Source organism: Emys orbicularis, chromosome 1 (genome assembly GCF_028017835.1).
Source record: "Emys orbicularis isolate rEmyOrb1 chromosome 1, rEmyOrb1.hap1, whole genome shotgun sequence".
Taxonomy (NCBI): domain Eukaryota; kingdom Metazoa; phylum Chordata; order Testudines; family Emydidae; genus Emys; species Emys orbicularis.
Window position 1 is genome coordinate 254832269 of NC_088683.1, and position 15079 is coordinate 254847347.

At 38.9% G+C, this 15079-nt stretch overlaps 1 protein-coding gene across 1 annotated transcript in view; it reads right to left on the reverse strand.

Annotated features, from left to right (window-relative positions):
- Positions 1-6205: 6205 nt before the first annotated feature.
- Positions 6206-15079, reverse strand: part of EDAR (ectodysplasin A receptor) — a 39567-nt gene continuing 30693 nt past the window's right edge. Inside the window, exons 9-11 of the mRNA XM_065423691.1 lie at positions 13158-13317; positions 9780-9840; positions 6206-6525 (exon numbers count right to left, since the gene is read on the reverse strand). Of these exons, the coding sequence (XP_065279763.1) occupies positions 6206-6525; positions 9780-9840; positions 13158-13317 (541 nt within the window). The remainder of the gene's footprint in view (positions 6526-9779; positions 9841-13157; positions 13318-15079) is intronic.

The window sequence follows — 15079 nt, forward strand, 5'->3', positions numbered from 1 at the left end:
TTGTGCTCCTTTCTATTTTCCTCACTGGGATTTAACTTCCACTTTTTAAAGGATGCCTTTTTGCCTCTCACTGCTTACTTTGTTGTTTAGCCACAGTGGCTCTTTTTTGGTTCTCTTACTATGTTTTTTAATTTGGGATATACATTTAAGTTGAGCCTCTATTATGGTGTCTTTACAAAGTTTCCATGCAGCTTGTTGGGATTTTACTTTTGGTGCTGTACCTTTTAATTTCTGTTTAACTAATCTCCTCATTTTTGTGTAGTTCCCCTTTCTGAAATTAAATGCTACAGCGTTGAGTTGCTGTGGTGTTTTCCCCACCACAGGGATGTTAAATTTAATTATATTATGGTAACTATTACCAAGCGGTCCAGCTATATTCACCTCTTGGACCAGATCCTGTGCTGCACTTAGGACTAAATCAAGAATTCCCTCTCCTTTTGTGGGTTCCAGGACCAGCTGCTCCAAAAAGCAGTCATTTGAGGTGTCAAGAAACTTTTATCTCTGCATCCCATCCTGAGGTGACATGTACCCAGTCAATATGGGGATAGTTGAAATCCCCCATTATTATTGAGTTTTTTATTTTAATGGCCTCTCTAATATCCCTGAGCATTTCACAGTCACTATCGCCATCCTGGTCAGGTGGTCGGTAATATATCCCTACTGCTATATTCTTATTATTCGACCATGGAATTACTATCCATAAAGATTCTATGGTACAGTTTGGTTCATTTAAGATTTTTGCTTCATTTGATTCTGTGCTTTCTTTCACATATAGTGCCACTCCCCCACCAGCATGACCTATTCTGTCCTTCCAATATATTTTGTACCCTGGTATTACTGTGTCCCATTGATTAGCCTCATTCCACCAAGTTTCTGTGATGCCCTTGCCTATTATATCAATATCCTCATTTAATACGAGGCACTCTAGTTCACCCATCTTATTATTTAGACTTCTAGCATTGGTGTATAAGCACTTTAAAAACTTGTCACTTTTTAGCTGTCTCTCATTACATGATGTAATTGAATGGGACTCTGTTTCATTTGACTGTTTCTCATCAAATCCTACCTGTATTTTATCATCTTCCATACTCTCCTCCTTACTAGGACATAGAGAATCTCCATTATTAGGTCCTCCCCTAAGAGATGTCTCTGTCCGAACCATGTGATCCTCCGCACCTGTTGGCTTTCCCCCAGCCCTTAGTTTAAAAACTGCTCTATGACCTTTTTAATGTTAAGTGCCAGCAACCTGGTTCCATTTTGGTTTAGGTGGAGCCCGTCCTTCCTGTATAGGCTCCCCTTTTCCCTAAAGTTTCCCCAGTTCCTAATAAATCTAAACCTCTCCTCCCTACACTATTGTTTCATCCACGCATTGAGACCTGCAGATCTGCCTGTCTAACTGGCCCTGTGCATTCAGTCCAATGAAAGCTGATTAAATATTTTGGTTCTTTGAGTGATTGCACATGTGCATTCCACTCTTGCTGTGTGCATGCCCCGAGCACAATTGTTGGAAATTTTTCACTCAGCAGTACCCATTGGGACAATTCAAGTGTCCTCTGCTGCCATGTGCAGGTATAAAAGATGGAGCTTCCCCCGATCCCTGTCAGTTCCTTCTTACTGCCCATGACAGTTATTGGAATCTATTGGTCTTGCTTTAGCAAGATTTCTCAGGGTGTATTTCTTGTATATAGTTACATAGCTGTATATTTCTTAGTGTTAGTGAAAAGTTTGTTTAATGACAGTTTTTTCTTGGTTCTCCATTTTTGGGGTTCCGTTTGTTGGTACCCAGGAATGCCTTGGTCATTGGGCTTTGAGCCCTGTCTTTCATGGTTGAAGCGGATGCCAATGAGTGACCTGCACTCTAGCTGTTTAAAGTATTTGGGTGAGTCTCACATTAGGGATCAATGCCAGATTTGCAAGGACTTCAAACTGAGGACCAAAAAAGATTGAGTGGCCAACCTGAAGTTTCTTTTGATGGAGATCACCTTCAGAGCCTTGTTGGTTGAAGAGGGTGCCAAGGTCTTTGGCATCTGTGAGAAGTGGGCCTCCAATGCTCATGAGTCCCAGCATTGCTCACCCTTGTCAGTGCCCAGGAAGAAACAGAAGGCTTCCAAGGATGTTGCTGGGAGAGGCAGATCTCTGGTCCCTAAATCTGCCAAGAAAGGGAACAAAGCGTTGAGTAATGTATCAAAGCATTCCTCCATTCGCTTTTTGGTTAAGATGGCACTGTTGACAGTGGTGCTGGGGCAGGCACTGTTGAGTCTGGGGCCCGAAGCAGCACTTTCATTGTTGGTGGTACTGTCTTTGTCTCGTGCCCTGGTCACCACATTCTGGGGTGCAATCCAGACTAGTGAGGGGTTGTCATCACCTGCCGTGCAACCATGGGTGCCTCATAATGCTGTGGTGCTGTAGCTTCCACCTGGGCTGCTCACAAACAGCCAAACAGAATACAGGTCTTGACCTGAGTGTCTGTGTATATAGCTGCAACCTGCCAGCTACACACCAGTCACACGTGGCTTCCAGCTGCTTCGGTTACTGCTTTCAGAGTGACCCCAACACACTCCCAGTCCTGAATTTTTCCCAAAATGTGTGTTCTGAGAGAGTGTAAGGATACGGTGTGAAAGCAGATTCTATTGTAATTAATGAGGATAAACCAATAGGTAAAAATTTCAAAAATTCCCAAGTAACTTAGAAGCCTAAATCTCACTGACTTTCAAAGAGACTTAGGGCAAAATTTTGAAATGTCTAAGTAACTTAGGCTCCTAAGTCCCACTCTGAAAAGTGAGTTGGGCAGTTAGAAGCCTAAGTCTCATTCTTTTGAAAATGGGACAGGCGCTTAGTCACTTGGATGCTTTTAAAAATGTCACACAAACACCACCTTCAGCCCCAGGACATGGTAGCCTCAATACACGGGTTTGTGACTACAGAGAAAAAGGGAGAGAGAAATGAAACAGGAATCTAAAATAAAAAAAAACATTAATTTACATTGTTTAAATACCGTAAATACTGTTTAAATATTTTAAATATTGTTTTTAAATGAATTACTTTTTTAAAACTATAGATATACATAAACATGATCTTTTTCTAGATACCATTTAATTTTTAAGAAATAATTTTACTGCTCTTTCACTGTCTGTACAGGTATTTATTGTAGTTCTGTTGCCTATATCTCAATTCTGTGACATTTGTTCTCAGTGATATTAATGAATCTGTATATATTGGCTTCATAGATAAAATAGCATCTGGCTAGAGTTCATTCACAGGGAAATGTGGGAGCCTTGATCCAGAGTGCGTTTAAAACACAGGCAGGGACAATATCAATATCTTGCCTTGGGCAATTTGCCTCCCTAAAATATAAGTCAGAGAATGCACTAGAATCTGTCACTCATCCAATGATAGAAATACTTCTAAAACAATCATAGTTGAGCCTTCTGATTGAAAAAATTAGAATATATCAGCTTTCCAGGATGGCCTCTGGTGCTCCCTTCTTCTCTATTTTGGAAAGGCGTTGGCTAATTATCAATGGGTTGGTCGAGTATTTGGGTTTGATTTTTGTCATCCGGTGGAAACAAAATTCTGTCTAAAATGTGGATTAAAAAACTATTTATTTTTAAAACTTGGCTAAATGGAATGTCTGGGATCCCTGATTTTTCCAGACACACAAGTTAGATAATAGTGTATTACTTCCTTTGTTTCCTCCCATGTGTGACTTCATGCTTTTTTCACACCATTCCTTATGTCTGGTACACAAAGTGTACACCAAAACCAAGATATATATATATAAAAAAGCCTGAATTTAGGCTCCCAAATGCCTTTCCTTTCCTACTTCAAATCGTTCGTGTATGTTGTGTAGGCAGTCTGTTCCACAGGAATATAAAGTGCCTGCTAGCCCTTGAGTGATTTATTTAATTACAGATTTCTGGATCAATAAACAATTTAAATGAAGACATGACTAATATTATGTTCAATATCTTCATTTTATTAGTATATATGTTTATTCGTATTATACAATATAATAAGTTATATGTACAGCATTAAACAAAATTATTAGAAATGATGCCTTTAGGCAAGATATATAGAAGTATTCTGTTTTATTCCTGTACATCTTTTGTGTAACACAATAAAATTTTCTCTATATATCAAATAAATTACACCTCTACCCCGATATAATGCTGTCCTCGGGAGCCAAAAAATCTTACCGCGTTATAGGTGAAACCGCGTTATATCGAACTTGCTTTGATCCGCAGGAGTGTGCAGCCCTGCCTCCCCGGAGCACTGCTTTACCACGTTATATCCGAATTTGTGTTATATCGGGTCGCGTTATATCGGGGTAGAGGTGTAATGTTAAATAGTGTGTGTGCACATTGGCACCATTAATTTCAAGAGCCTAATGTTCCTCAAGGGTCAATAAACAAATGATCACTGTTTGTCTTTACATAAGTACACAATATGTTAATATTAAATGAAACAATAAATGTCAGACCAGTCCTATAGTTGTAGGACAACACTGCAGTTATATACTGGCATAAGAAAAATAGCAACTTTCCTTTTTATTAGAGATGGGCTCAAACTGCAAAATTCAGATCTTGCCTGAAATCCTGTCTCCACTGAAGTCAATTGGGGTTTTGTTATCTCTGTTTTTTAAATGTAAAAGTATTTTTTTTAAGGAAGCAGCAAACTTCCTTTAAGGACAGAATTATGATCAAATTTGGCATTTGCAAACTAATTAAGGGAAGTATTCTTATAATTTCCATAGAACAAGTAGGAAAAGAAGATTTCAAAGAGAAACTCAAAGGATAATTAAATTATGTAGCTCCCAGACCACACGAAATAAGTACTGAAAAGATCAGCAAATTAACTGCTAAATGGTGATATTAAACATTCAGCACATAATTATAGCCCTGTCATAGATAAATTCTGTATGCTCACTGGTGGAAAACTGGTTGTTAGTTTCAAGGATATGACTGATATTTTTATAACACATTAGCTCAGTCATGCAATTTGTAATTAAAAAAGTATTGCTTTGTAAGTCATGGAATTTGTTTTAATTTAGTAATAACTCTCACTGAAATCTGTCACCATTGAGCAATGAACTGAACTGTAGATTAACCAACTGGATTGTTAACAGCTACTGGCATCTGGCCTCTGCAATTATAGGTTTAAAAACCCACTATCTCAAGAAAAATAGAGATTTGTTAACTTTTTAAACAAATAAGTTGATAGGTTGCTGCTGTGGACAACCTCAAAATAAAGCTTCCATGGTTTGTTTAATCCTGTGATCTCTGTGTTCATGTTCATATCATATTTTTACAAGAGCACAGCTTTTCAAACACCACTTGATTTGCTACATTTTCTTCTTTTTCAAGTGTTTTACTAAATCTACCTTTTTTGTTCTTTGTCCTCTGCAGTTCTAGCGTACGCACCATTTTTGTTTGGAATTCCTCTGTTTGGAATATAACTTAAGAAGCACTGACATCATTAATACCGAAAAAGCAAAATGTCTTGTAATGCAATAGACAAGTGTTTGTTTATAAATACAGAGAATAGAAAAATATTGTCCTTTTAACTTAAGAGCAATCACTGCCATCTTTCTTACCAGTATATACAGTCATTTGAAGCACTTGGATCATGTAGACTCCATTAGTAACTTTTTTCATACAGTATAATTAGTTAATCTAAGCACTTCTTGATTCAACAAATCCATAGTATGTATAAGGAATGAAATTGGTAACAATTACATGTGTTAGAGTTGATAGCAATATGTATGCTTTATCTGTATTCCATGGTACTGTATCTAACTGTAGATTTTAAATTATTGAACAGAGCCCCAGGTGATAGAACTATCTTCAGACAATAATTAAATGGGCTTTCTTCAAAGCCAGACAGGCTATCAGCAGATTGACCTGTACCTATACTTGTAAATTTTGTGGAAAATGGATATTAGTGTCCACTTACTATCAGTAACTGTTCAACAAAAGCCATTCTGTTTAATTAAATATTTCATGTTGAGCTTCTCAGAAGAATTTTTGCCCTTGTTTATTTTGTTGGTGATAAATTCAGTTGCAAATCTTGCCTTGCTTTACTCTTTGGAGTGAATGTGAGTAGTGTATGAGAAAACCACCGATTCTTTTAAGTCTCTGCCCCGTGTCTTTGAACAATTGTTCTTGGGATCAATGTTCTTGCACATCCTTTGGAAATGGTGCTCACATCAGGATGTAACCACTGGTTCAGGTGAAGGCATCACTTGTGCCCACTCCAAAATATCTGCGCACAAAGACTCAACAGCATCTAACCGCTCAATTTGCACTAGTTTGGTTAGAAGTTCTGGGATACTGTAGCCGGCTGTGCTGATGCGGTCGAAGAGTTGCATGCCATCTGTCATACCACCTATTTCATCCCTCTTTAGTCCAAAGCTCTCAGCAAGGTGGCGCCATGTTTTCACAATAGCTTTTTCTGAGTTGTACGTTGAGCTGAGCATCCTGCTGGTCTTCTCCAGGCAATCAAATGGCAGCTCTGTGGGACTGAGACCTATGAGGTAAAAATTCTTAGAGTCAGAAGTTCTATATACAGATCTTGATGACTACTAGAAATGTTCCCTTGTTCAGTACTATAATATTATTAGCATAATCTTAAAATATTAAATAATAAGTACACCCCAAAAAATCATGAGAGTAACACACTTTGCCTGGTACTCAACTCTTTGGGTTACTCTCACAGGAGTATTTTGATATGGATAGGCCTAAATTAATAGCCCCAAATGACAGTATCAAATTGGAAAAGTCTTGAAAGAGAGAAAAAACTGAAACAGGAGAGAGGATAAGAGAAGAATGCATGTGTGAATTTGGGTGGGAAATAAGATAAGAACATAGAACGGCCACATTGGGTCAGACCAATCATCCATCTAGCCCAGTATCCTGTCTTCTGACAGTGGCCAATGCCAGGGGCTTCAGAGGGAATGAATAGCACCGGTAATCATCAAGTGATCCATTCCCTGGTGCTCATTCCCAGATCCCAGCAAACAGAGGCTTGGGACACTTCAAAGCATGGTTTTGCATCCCTGCCCATCCAGACTAATAGCCATTGATGGACCTATCCTCCGTGAACTTATCCAGTTCTTCTTTGAACTCTGTTATAGTCTTGGCCTTCAGAACATCCTTTGGCAAAGAGTTCCACAGGTTTACTGTGCGTTGTGTGAAGAAATACTTCCTTTTGTTTGTTTTAAACCTGCTGTCTATTAATTTCATTTGGTGACCCCTAGTTCTTGTGTTATGAAGAGTAAATAACACTTCCTTATTTACTTTCTTCATACCAGTCATGATTTTATAGATCTGTGTCATATACCCCCTTAGTCATCTCTTTTCTAAGCTGAAAAATCCCAGTCTTATTAATCTCTCCTTTTATGGATTCTTAACTGAGTTGTGTATTGTCTTACTACTGTATCCCTTTCTCAGCTAATCCTGAAGTAGCTGTCCCAGGGAATATATTGTAGATGTATCCCTAGTGAGCACTTCAATCGATGTAGCTAAGCATGTTTAGTACAAGAGTTTCATTTTGGCTTTGCAAACTGGCCAGCAGCCACCAGTTTTCTAATGGTACAAAATTCAGTTATATAATGGCACAGAGAGTACTTTGCAGACAATAATCATCTCCCACAGATGGCTCAGTGTTTGACTGTCCCCTGACTCTGACTCTCTCTGTCTCCGTAATTGGAAGGTGGTCTTGCAGGGATGAGATGAGCACAGGTGGTACCATGATGCCTACTACCTCCATGCATATAAATTCCTGCAAGAGTTTTATTGTTGAAGTACCTCCATAGGAGAGCTTAGTCAATATTAGCACTGATCATGTGGTTGAATGGATGCTCTTTGCTAGACAGTTTCTCCATAATACTAGATGTAGTACAGGAGACAGTATCAGCAACAAATAATTAAGCATCAATTTCTGAACACCTAGAAGATAATAAGGTGATAAGTAACAGCATGGATTTGTCAAGAACAAATTGTGTCAAACCAATCTAATAGCTTTTTTAGACAGGGTAACCAGCCTTGTGGATGGGGGGAAGTGGTAGATGTGATATATCTTCACTGTAGTAAGGTTTTTGATACTGTCTTGCATGAGCATCTCATAAACAAACTAGGGAAATGCAACCTAGATGGAGCTACTAGAAGGTGGTGCAGAACTGGTTGGAAAACCATTCCCAGAGAGTAGTTATCAGTGGTTCACAGCTGGAAGGGCATATCAATTGGGGTCCCGCAGGGATCAGTCCTGGGTCCGGTTCTGTTCAATATCTTAATCAATTATTTAGATAATGACATAGAGAATACACTTATAAAGTTTGCGGACGATATCATGCTGGAAGGAATTGGAAGTGCTTTGCATGATAGGATTATAATTCAAAATGATCTGGACAAACTGGAGAAATGGTCTGAAATAAATAGGATGAACTTCAATAAGGACAAATGCAAAGTACTCCATTTAGGAAGGAACAATCAGTTGTACATATACAAAATGGGAAATGTCTGCATAGGAAAGAGTACTGCAGAAAGGGATCTGGGGGTTATAGTGGATCACAAGCTAAATATGAGACAGCAGTGTAACACTACAAAAAAAAAAAAAAAAGCGAACATCATTCTGGGATGTATTAGCAGGAGTGTTGTAAGCAAGACATGAGAAGTAATTCTTCCACTCTACTCTGTGCTTGACAAGACCTCAGCTGGAGTATTGTGTCCAGTTCTGGGTGCCACATTTCAGGAAAGATGTGGACAAATTGGAGAAAGTCCAGAGAAGAGCAATAAAAATGATTAAAGATCTAGAAAACATGACCTATGAGGGAAGATTGAAAAAATTGGATTTGTTTAGTCTGGAGAAGAGAGGCCTGAGGAGGGACATAACAGTTTTCAAGTACATAAAAGTTGTTACAAGGAGGAGGGAGCAAAATTGTTCTCCTTAACCTCTGAGGCTAGGACAAGAGGCAATGGGGTTAAATGGCAGCAAGGGAGGTTTAGGTTGGACATTAGGAAAAATGTCCCACCTGTCAGGGTGGTTAAGCACTGGAACAAACTGCCTTGGGAGATTGTGGAATCTCCGTCATTCCTGAAAGGTGGTTAGGCAAACACTTATCAGAAATGGTTTAGTTATTACATAGTCCTGCCACGAGTGCAGGGCACTGGACTAGATGACCTGTCGAGGTCCCTTCCAGTCCTACACTTCTATGATTCTGACTTTTGTATTTACCCCTCTTTGATTGATTTGGAGGCTAATAGAGCTTTTTCCATTTCAAATTCAATACCAGTGGTCTGGTGGGAGCTGAGATCGCACTGAGCCATAGAACACACAGAAAAAGAGAGAATTAAATAAGATTATGTACTCTTTGATGTAGTCAAATGAATCCATGTCCACTGTGCCTAGGTAATACAGGTAATCAGGTGCTAAATCGAATTAAACCCTTAAAAACTGCCCAACTTGGAAATTACTGTTTTCAGGATGTGGTGGCAGAGCGGAATAGGGCTTGAGGGAGTTGAGAGCTGAAATACAAATCTGATCCTTCCCAAATCTTAATTTTAAACTTATCAGAACATATTTTAATCAGTTTGTGTTCATCCAATTTACTTAAAATAAATAACTAATACAAATTATACAATTTATAATTTACCCCAAATTTGGATTATCTCTTTGTGGACCATTTTTTGACAGTTATGAAGGCAAAAGGAAATACATTCCACAGCCAATAGTTAGGATCTAATTCTATACAGTCAGTTTGTATATATTTTGTTCACACTCACCTTCGGCAACACCACATACGTTGGCATACACATCAAGTATCTTTTTCCTTCGACTTTGAATCTAAAGGGAGCAGCAACCAAACATATTTTAAAGACTAGCATCTTGTTATTTCTTCAGTCACATGAGGAGATAATTACTAGGCAAACAGAGGCACCAGATACACAATGCAACCTCTTGAGGTGCTCTCTAGAGGCTCCTCTTCCAAGACTCTGAACACACTGGATTAGCACAGAAAGCCTCCAAGGATCTCTTCTGAAGATTCATGGACGAGTAGGATAAGTGTAAATGAGTTAAGAGTAAAAATATTTTTCGGCTTTCACTTTCCACTGTCTGAGATCTCACTTTTCCTGTATCCCAGGGTCATCTCATTTGGATTAATGAACTTTCTGCTTTAAGTGTTTTAGTATTTAATTTCCCTTTATAGACCCTGCCCAAGGGAGAGAGTAAACTAAATACTATAGCTGCGTGCCCCAAATTGTTAGGTACACAGGATTGGACCAGCTGTGATGAATTAATTCTCCCAGCACACTGCAAGAGGGTTGTACTTGCTGGAGTTGTTGCTGGTTGGCATTAGGGGTCGATTATGCCAATTGGAACATTTTCAATTAAATGTATTATTATTATTTTTTTTGTGCCAAAATATGCTCTTTTGTCAAAGCTGAAGCAGAAACATCTTGATTTAGACAAGAAGGGTTTCTGAGGTCCAGGGCTCTCTGATCACTTCTGATGAGAGACACATGAATTGACCTGACCTTTTCAATCTGAAACCAGATGTTTTAATACAGTTCTATTTTGCAAAAACAGTGAAAAGGTTTTGTTTTTGTTCCAATGCCAAATGAAAACAATTTTAAAACCTTGAAAGTTGTCAGAATACAGAATTGTTGCCTTCCAGCCAGCTCTAGCTAGGAGCAAGCTATTGGAAAAATTCTCTTTATCATGGGACTCAAACACTTGTTTCACAAACTCACCAGTTGTCACAAATGTATTTAGAAAACACCCTGAAAAAAGCCTGCTTGAGCTTCTGGGTTTCTGGGACGATCTTGTCTGGTTTGTTTTCACTGGCCTATAAAAGCCCAGGTACATCAATCAGTTGGATTTCTAGGCCTGTGGTTGTGGACCCCCAATTGACTGCTGCTCACTTGACCTGTCATGTAGACACATTAGGTCTGCAGGTATTTTGAACATAATGAGATGGGAATACAGCTATTAAATGGATTTTACATTTTCTTGGTGTTATTTATTTCATAATAAAAACTTGCAAGTTTGGGGTTTTCTAAGTGCAGTAACTGTTGTGCATTTGGAGTAGCCACTTTATAAACATGTCAGGAGCTCACATTTTTTTTCCATAAGGGGTTTTTAGAGTTCCTCTTAAAGCATCTTGGATCCCACATTTTCTCTCTCCATTCGGGAGCCTCCCTTCTGTGCTGATTGTCTCTGGGGCAGAGAGAGACTAACTAACACCTCCCTCCCAAGTCCAGCGAGAGAGATGCCAGAGGCTGTCTTCTTTTCCAAAGGCTGAGGTTGCTGATTCTGCACTGTGCTTAGCCCACAAGCAAATGGCCACGTTTGTGTTTTGATCTTGGATCCTCTGTGTGGTAACTCATTGCATAATATTTTTTTAAAACAGGAAGGAGCAGTCTAGGGTAGGGCGAAGAGCCTGCCAAATCTAGCTTTGAAATTCTCTATATTTTTCTACCTTTCTCTCTAGCTGTCCTTAGCCTCACTCAACACCCGTTGAGCTCTATGGTCTATCTTATAAACACTATTTCATCTGCACCCCCCCAAGTACTTTAGTGCATGGAACCTAGTTTGGTCCTAAAATCCGAGGCACGGAAGCTGAGTGTCTCAGCACAATCTGTATTTCCATCAAAGACCTTGTTTTATACTTGTTAAGAGGTCTCAAGTCATCATAACCATATTCCAGGGGAGAGGTCTAGGATCTATCTATGCTTTAGACAAGATTACAAGCCAAAGAAAAGCTTCTGAGGCTGTATCTACTGTGTTATACAGTCTTTAGAGCCTTTTCTTATGACATTGCCACTTGGTCGGAGAACCTGTGTACCAGATTTCAACCCAATGTGAAGTATAGCTAGACAATGGTGCCTAGAGTCTATGATGATGTGTGCATTAGAAATACCTAAGGGCAGATAACAAAAACTCATACATAGGGTTAATGATAATTTTCAGCTGTTCATAACTTTCTAAAAGCAAAGCTAAAAGCATCTCCCGTGGGGCTGAAACTTTCCATGTCTGGTCTTAGTGGAAAGATGAGCTATTTTGGAAAGTTTTGAGCTAAATCATCTCAGCCAGTTAAACTACGCAACTGTGAAAAGATACTTCTCAAAGTTTCTTTTTCAGTCTTGGATAACCAAAAATGGTTGATGCTACAAACTTCTATCTTGACCTGACTGACTTCATTGTGGTTGGTATAGTATTTTTAAAGCTATGAAAGTATAAAACATATCCATATGAATATGTGCATTTTCTTTTTAAGTATGCTTTAATGTTAACACGGGTTAGAAAGTTTGGTATGTGCTGAAGCACCTTACGCATGTGTTTATATGCCCTTAGCTGCCTTTAAATACACTGTGAGGGAGCCAGCCGGAAAGAATGTATGCCACAAGTAGAGAAACCAAACAGTGAGATGGCGCAGGTGTGATTCTTTGGAATATTGGAGCCACCTTCAATGTGACTCTTGTCTCTTTGAAAAATAAACAGGAAAACTAAGTATGAAAATTAATATTAATGAAACATGAAGGTGTAGAAATGAGCATGTTGTTCTTAAGCACACAAGTCAGGAAATTCAGAAGTTAAGGTTCCCACTATAACACTAGGCTAGCCCATTGTCCATATAGTCATGTTCCTACAGCAACATTAATGGTGCTCTTTTGAACACTTTACATTTTATGGTATACATTTTAACAAAAAGTCAATAATACAGCAAGGAATGCATTTAAACAGAAAAACCAAGACTAAATTTTTCTTGATTTGCCGGTTTAAATGCATGCCTTGCTGTATTATTGATTTCTTTGTTAAAATGTATACCATAAAATGTACAGTGTTCAAAAGAGCAGAGTTAATACTGCTGTAGGAAACTTTCTTTTGAATTTCCTGACTTTTGGGTGCTTAATTTCTCAGCCCTTAACAGTGCATTTTATATGCGCACACAGCATTTTTGGCATATTGAAGGAATACTATATGCTGACTCTATAGATGAGATTGTCAGACAATTTCTTATTACCTTGCAAAACTTTCCTGTAGATTAGTTTGATCTGCATTGTGATTCATTGTTTTATTGTGGTGATGATTTGTGCATGTATTTTTTTTAAAAAACTATCAAAATACTTCTCCATTTTCAGTTTTGAAAAAAGCCTTACCCCAGTTGATTTGTTATTTGTAGAAGATTTGTCCCTGGTGAGATGAACTAAAGATAACAAGCACAGGTCTGGGGTCCCTTGTTTATCAACAGCAGCTTCTTCATCACTGTCCATGCTTCGGCTTAAAAGTCGTTCATTCTCAGAAGATGCATCATTTTCACTGAAAAATTAAGGGTAAGATTACGGCAATGCAGCCTTTGATAGTATGAGTCCAATTCTGTCTTTTCTTCTATCTTAGAGGCAATGGAATAATTTTTTTATTTAAAAAATGTCTGTCCTGAGGGATCATGTAATTAAAGCTTGATCCTGCTATTGAAGATGTATGTGCAACGGTCTCTATTTAAGTTACACAGTCATGAATACCTGTGTGAGAGCAAGAGGGAGACCTTATAAAGGATTTTTTTAAAATATGTTTCTTTACTCAGGGCCAAATTCTAGCTCTTCCTGACTTTATCTTTGTCTACACTTTGAGCTAGGGGTGTGATTCCAAGCTTGCATTCATGTTCTTGTGCTAGTTTGATGACAGCTAGCATGAATATAACTAGTAGCGTAGCCGTGGTAGCATGGGCAGTGGCAGCACGTACCCAGGTAGTTCAGGCTGCCCATGCTATTGTGGCTACACTACTATTTATACTCTCTCCTCATTGACCTAGCACGACTATGTGTTGGCAAGCTGGGAATCATTCCCTAGCTTTGTAGTGTAGACGTAGTCTTTGTGGTGTGGTACAAAGCTCATTGTGTCATCTAGCGGGGCTCAGCAGCAAGGGAGAGCTCAGAGAATCCTAAAGGCGAATGGAGCTGTAGCCAATTATTTCATATAATCATTTAATTGTGTTATGAATTAACCACAGCAATAGAGATGTAATCAATGCATGATGAATAGATTTAGGTATAGTATAGGAATAAGAAGGATAGTATTATAAGGGTATAAGGTTGACAAACATTTATGAGAGAACAGTGTGTATTAGGTATGTAAGCAAAATGAGGCTGTAATGCAAGCCCTACAGGCTGCGGCTGGTACGATTTTAGGTTAGCCGGATTAGGCCTCAGGCCTAAAAGAAGGGTTGACATAAGCAGGTGACCCAGGAATAATCCTGTACCAGTAACGTTACAAGATTACTATAAAGAATGTGACAATGAGTGATGTTTGGGGAAATATGCCGCAACGTACCTGTCAGGACTGCAAGGCACCCAATTGTAACAGCACAGACAATTCTGCAGCAACTACAGGTTGCCATGGGGCCTTGTTGATATACATGCTAATGTAAATAAGGGGAACTAAGAGAGTAGCCTTTGAAAAGTGGGACACCAAATTTTATGGGGTTTGGAAGTCCTGATAAGGACAAAGGGGTTGGAACTTTCGTCATATGTATAAGGGTTATGGGTGTGAGTGTAACTCAGCATAAAAGGGGTTCATCAGCATGAACAGGGAGGAAGATCCATCAAGAGACCCTTCACAGATGACCATCTACTCAGAGAGCCACCTATCTTGGTGGAACCCTTGGAGATGTGAGTATGAGAGCATTTATGCTGGACACCTTTTGGTATTGGTACATGTTCATTTATATATCTGTAACTGTGGCATTGATTATCTGTGTAGTAAGGTTTTTAATACCGGGAAGCTTAATAACGTGTGAATGCTGTTGTGGTCCCTGCTGTCATTCCTTGTGTGCTCTGAGAGCCTCCAGACCAAATGACATTTCTAATGGTGATTCTCGCTCTGCTAATTATAATACTGTAGCAGCCCTTAGGGAGCACAAAAATTTGACCCAGGTTACTATGGTTTAAGAGACCATTGATAATATCAACCCATCAATAATGTAAAGGCTACTGACCTGTGTGACTTTGTGCCATCTAGAAGCTGAGCAATAAACTTAGGGATAAAGTGCTTTTTTGATGTATGGAGCAGGAAATGTGTTCTC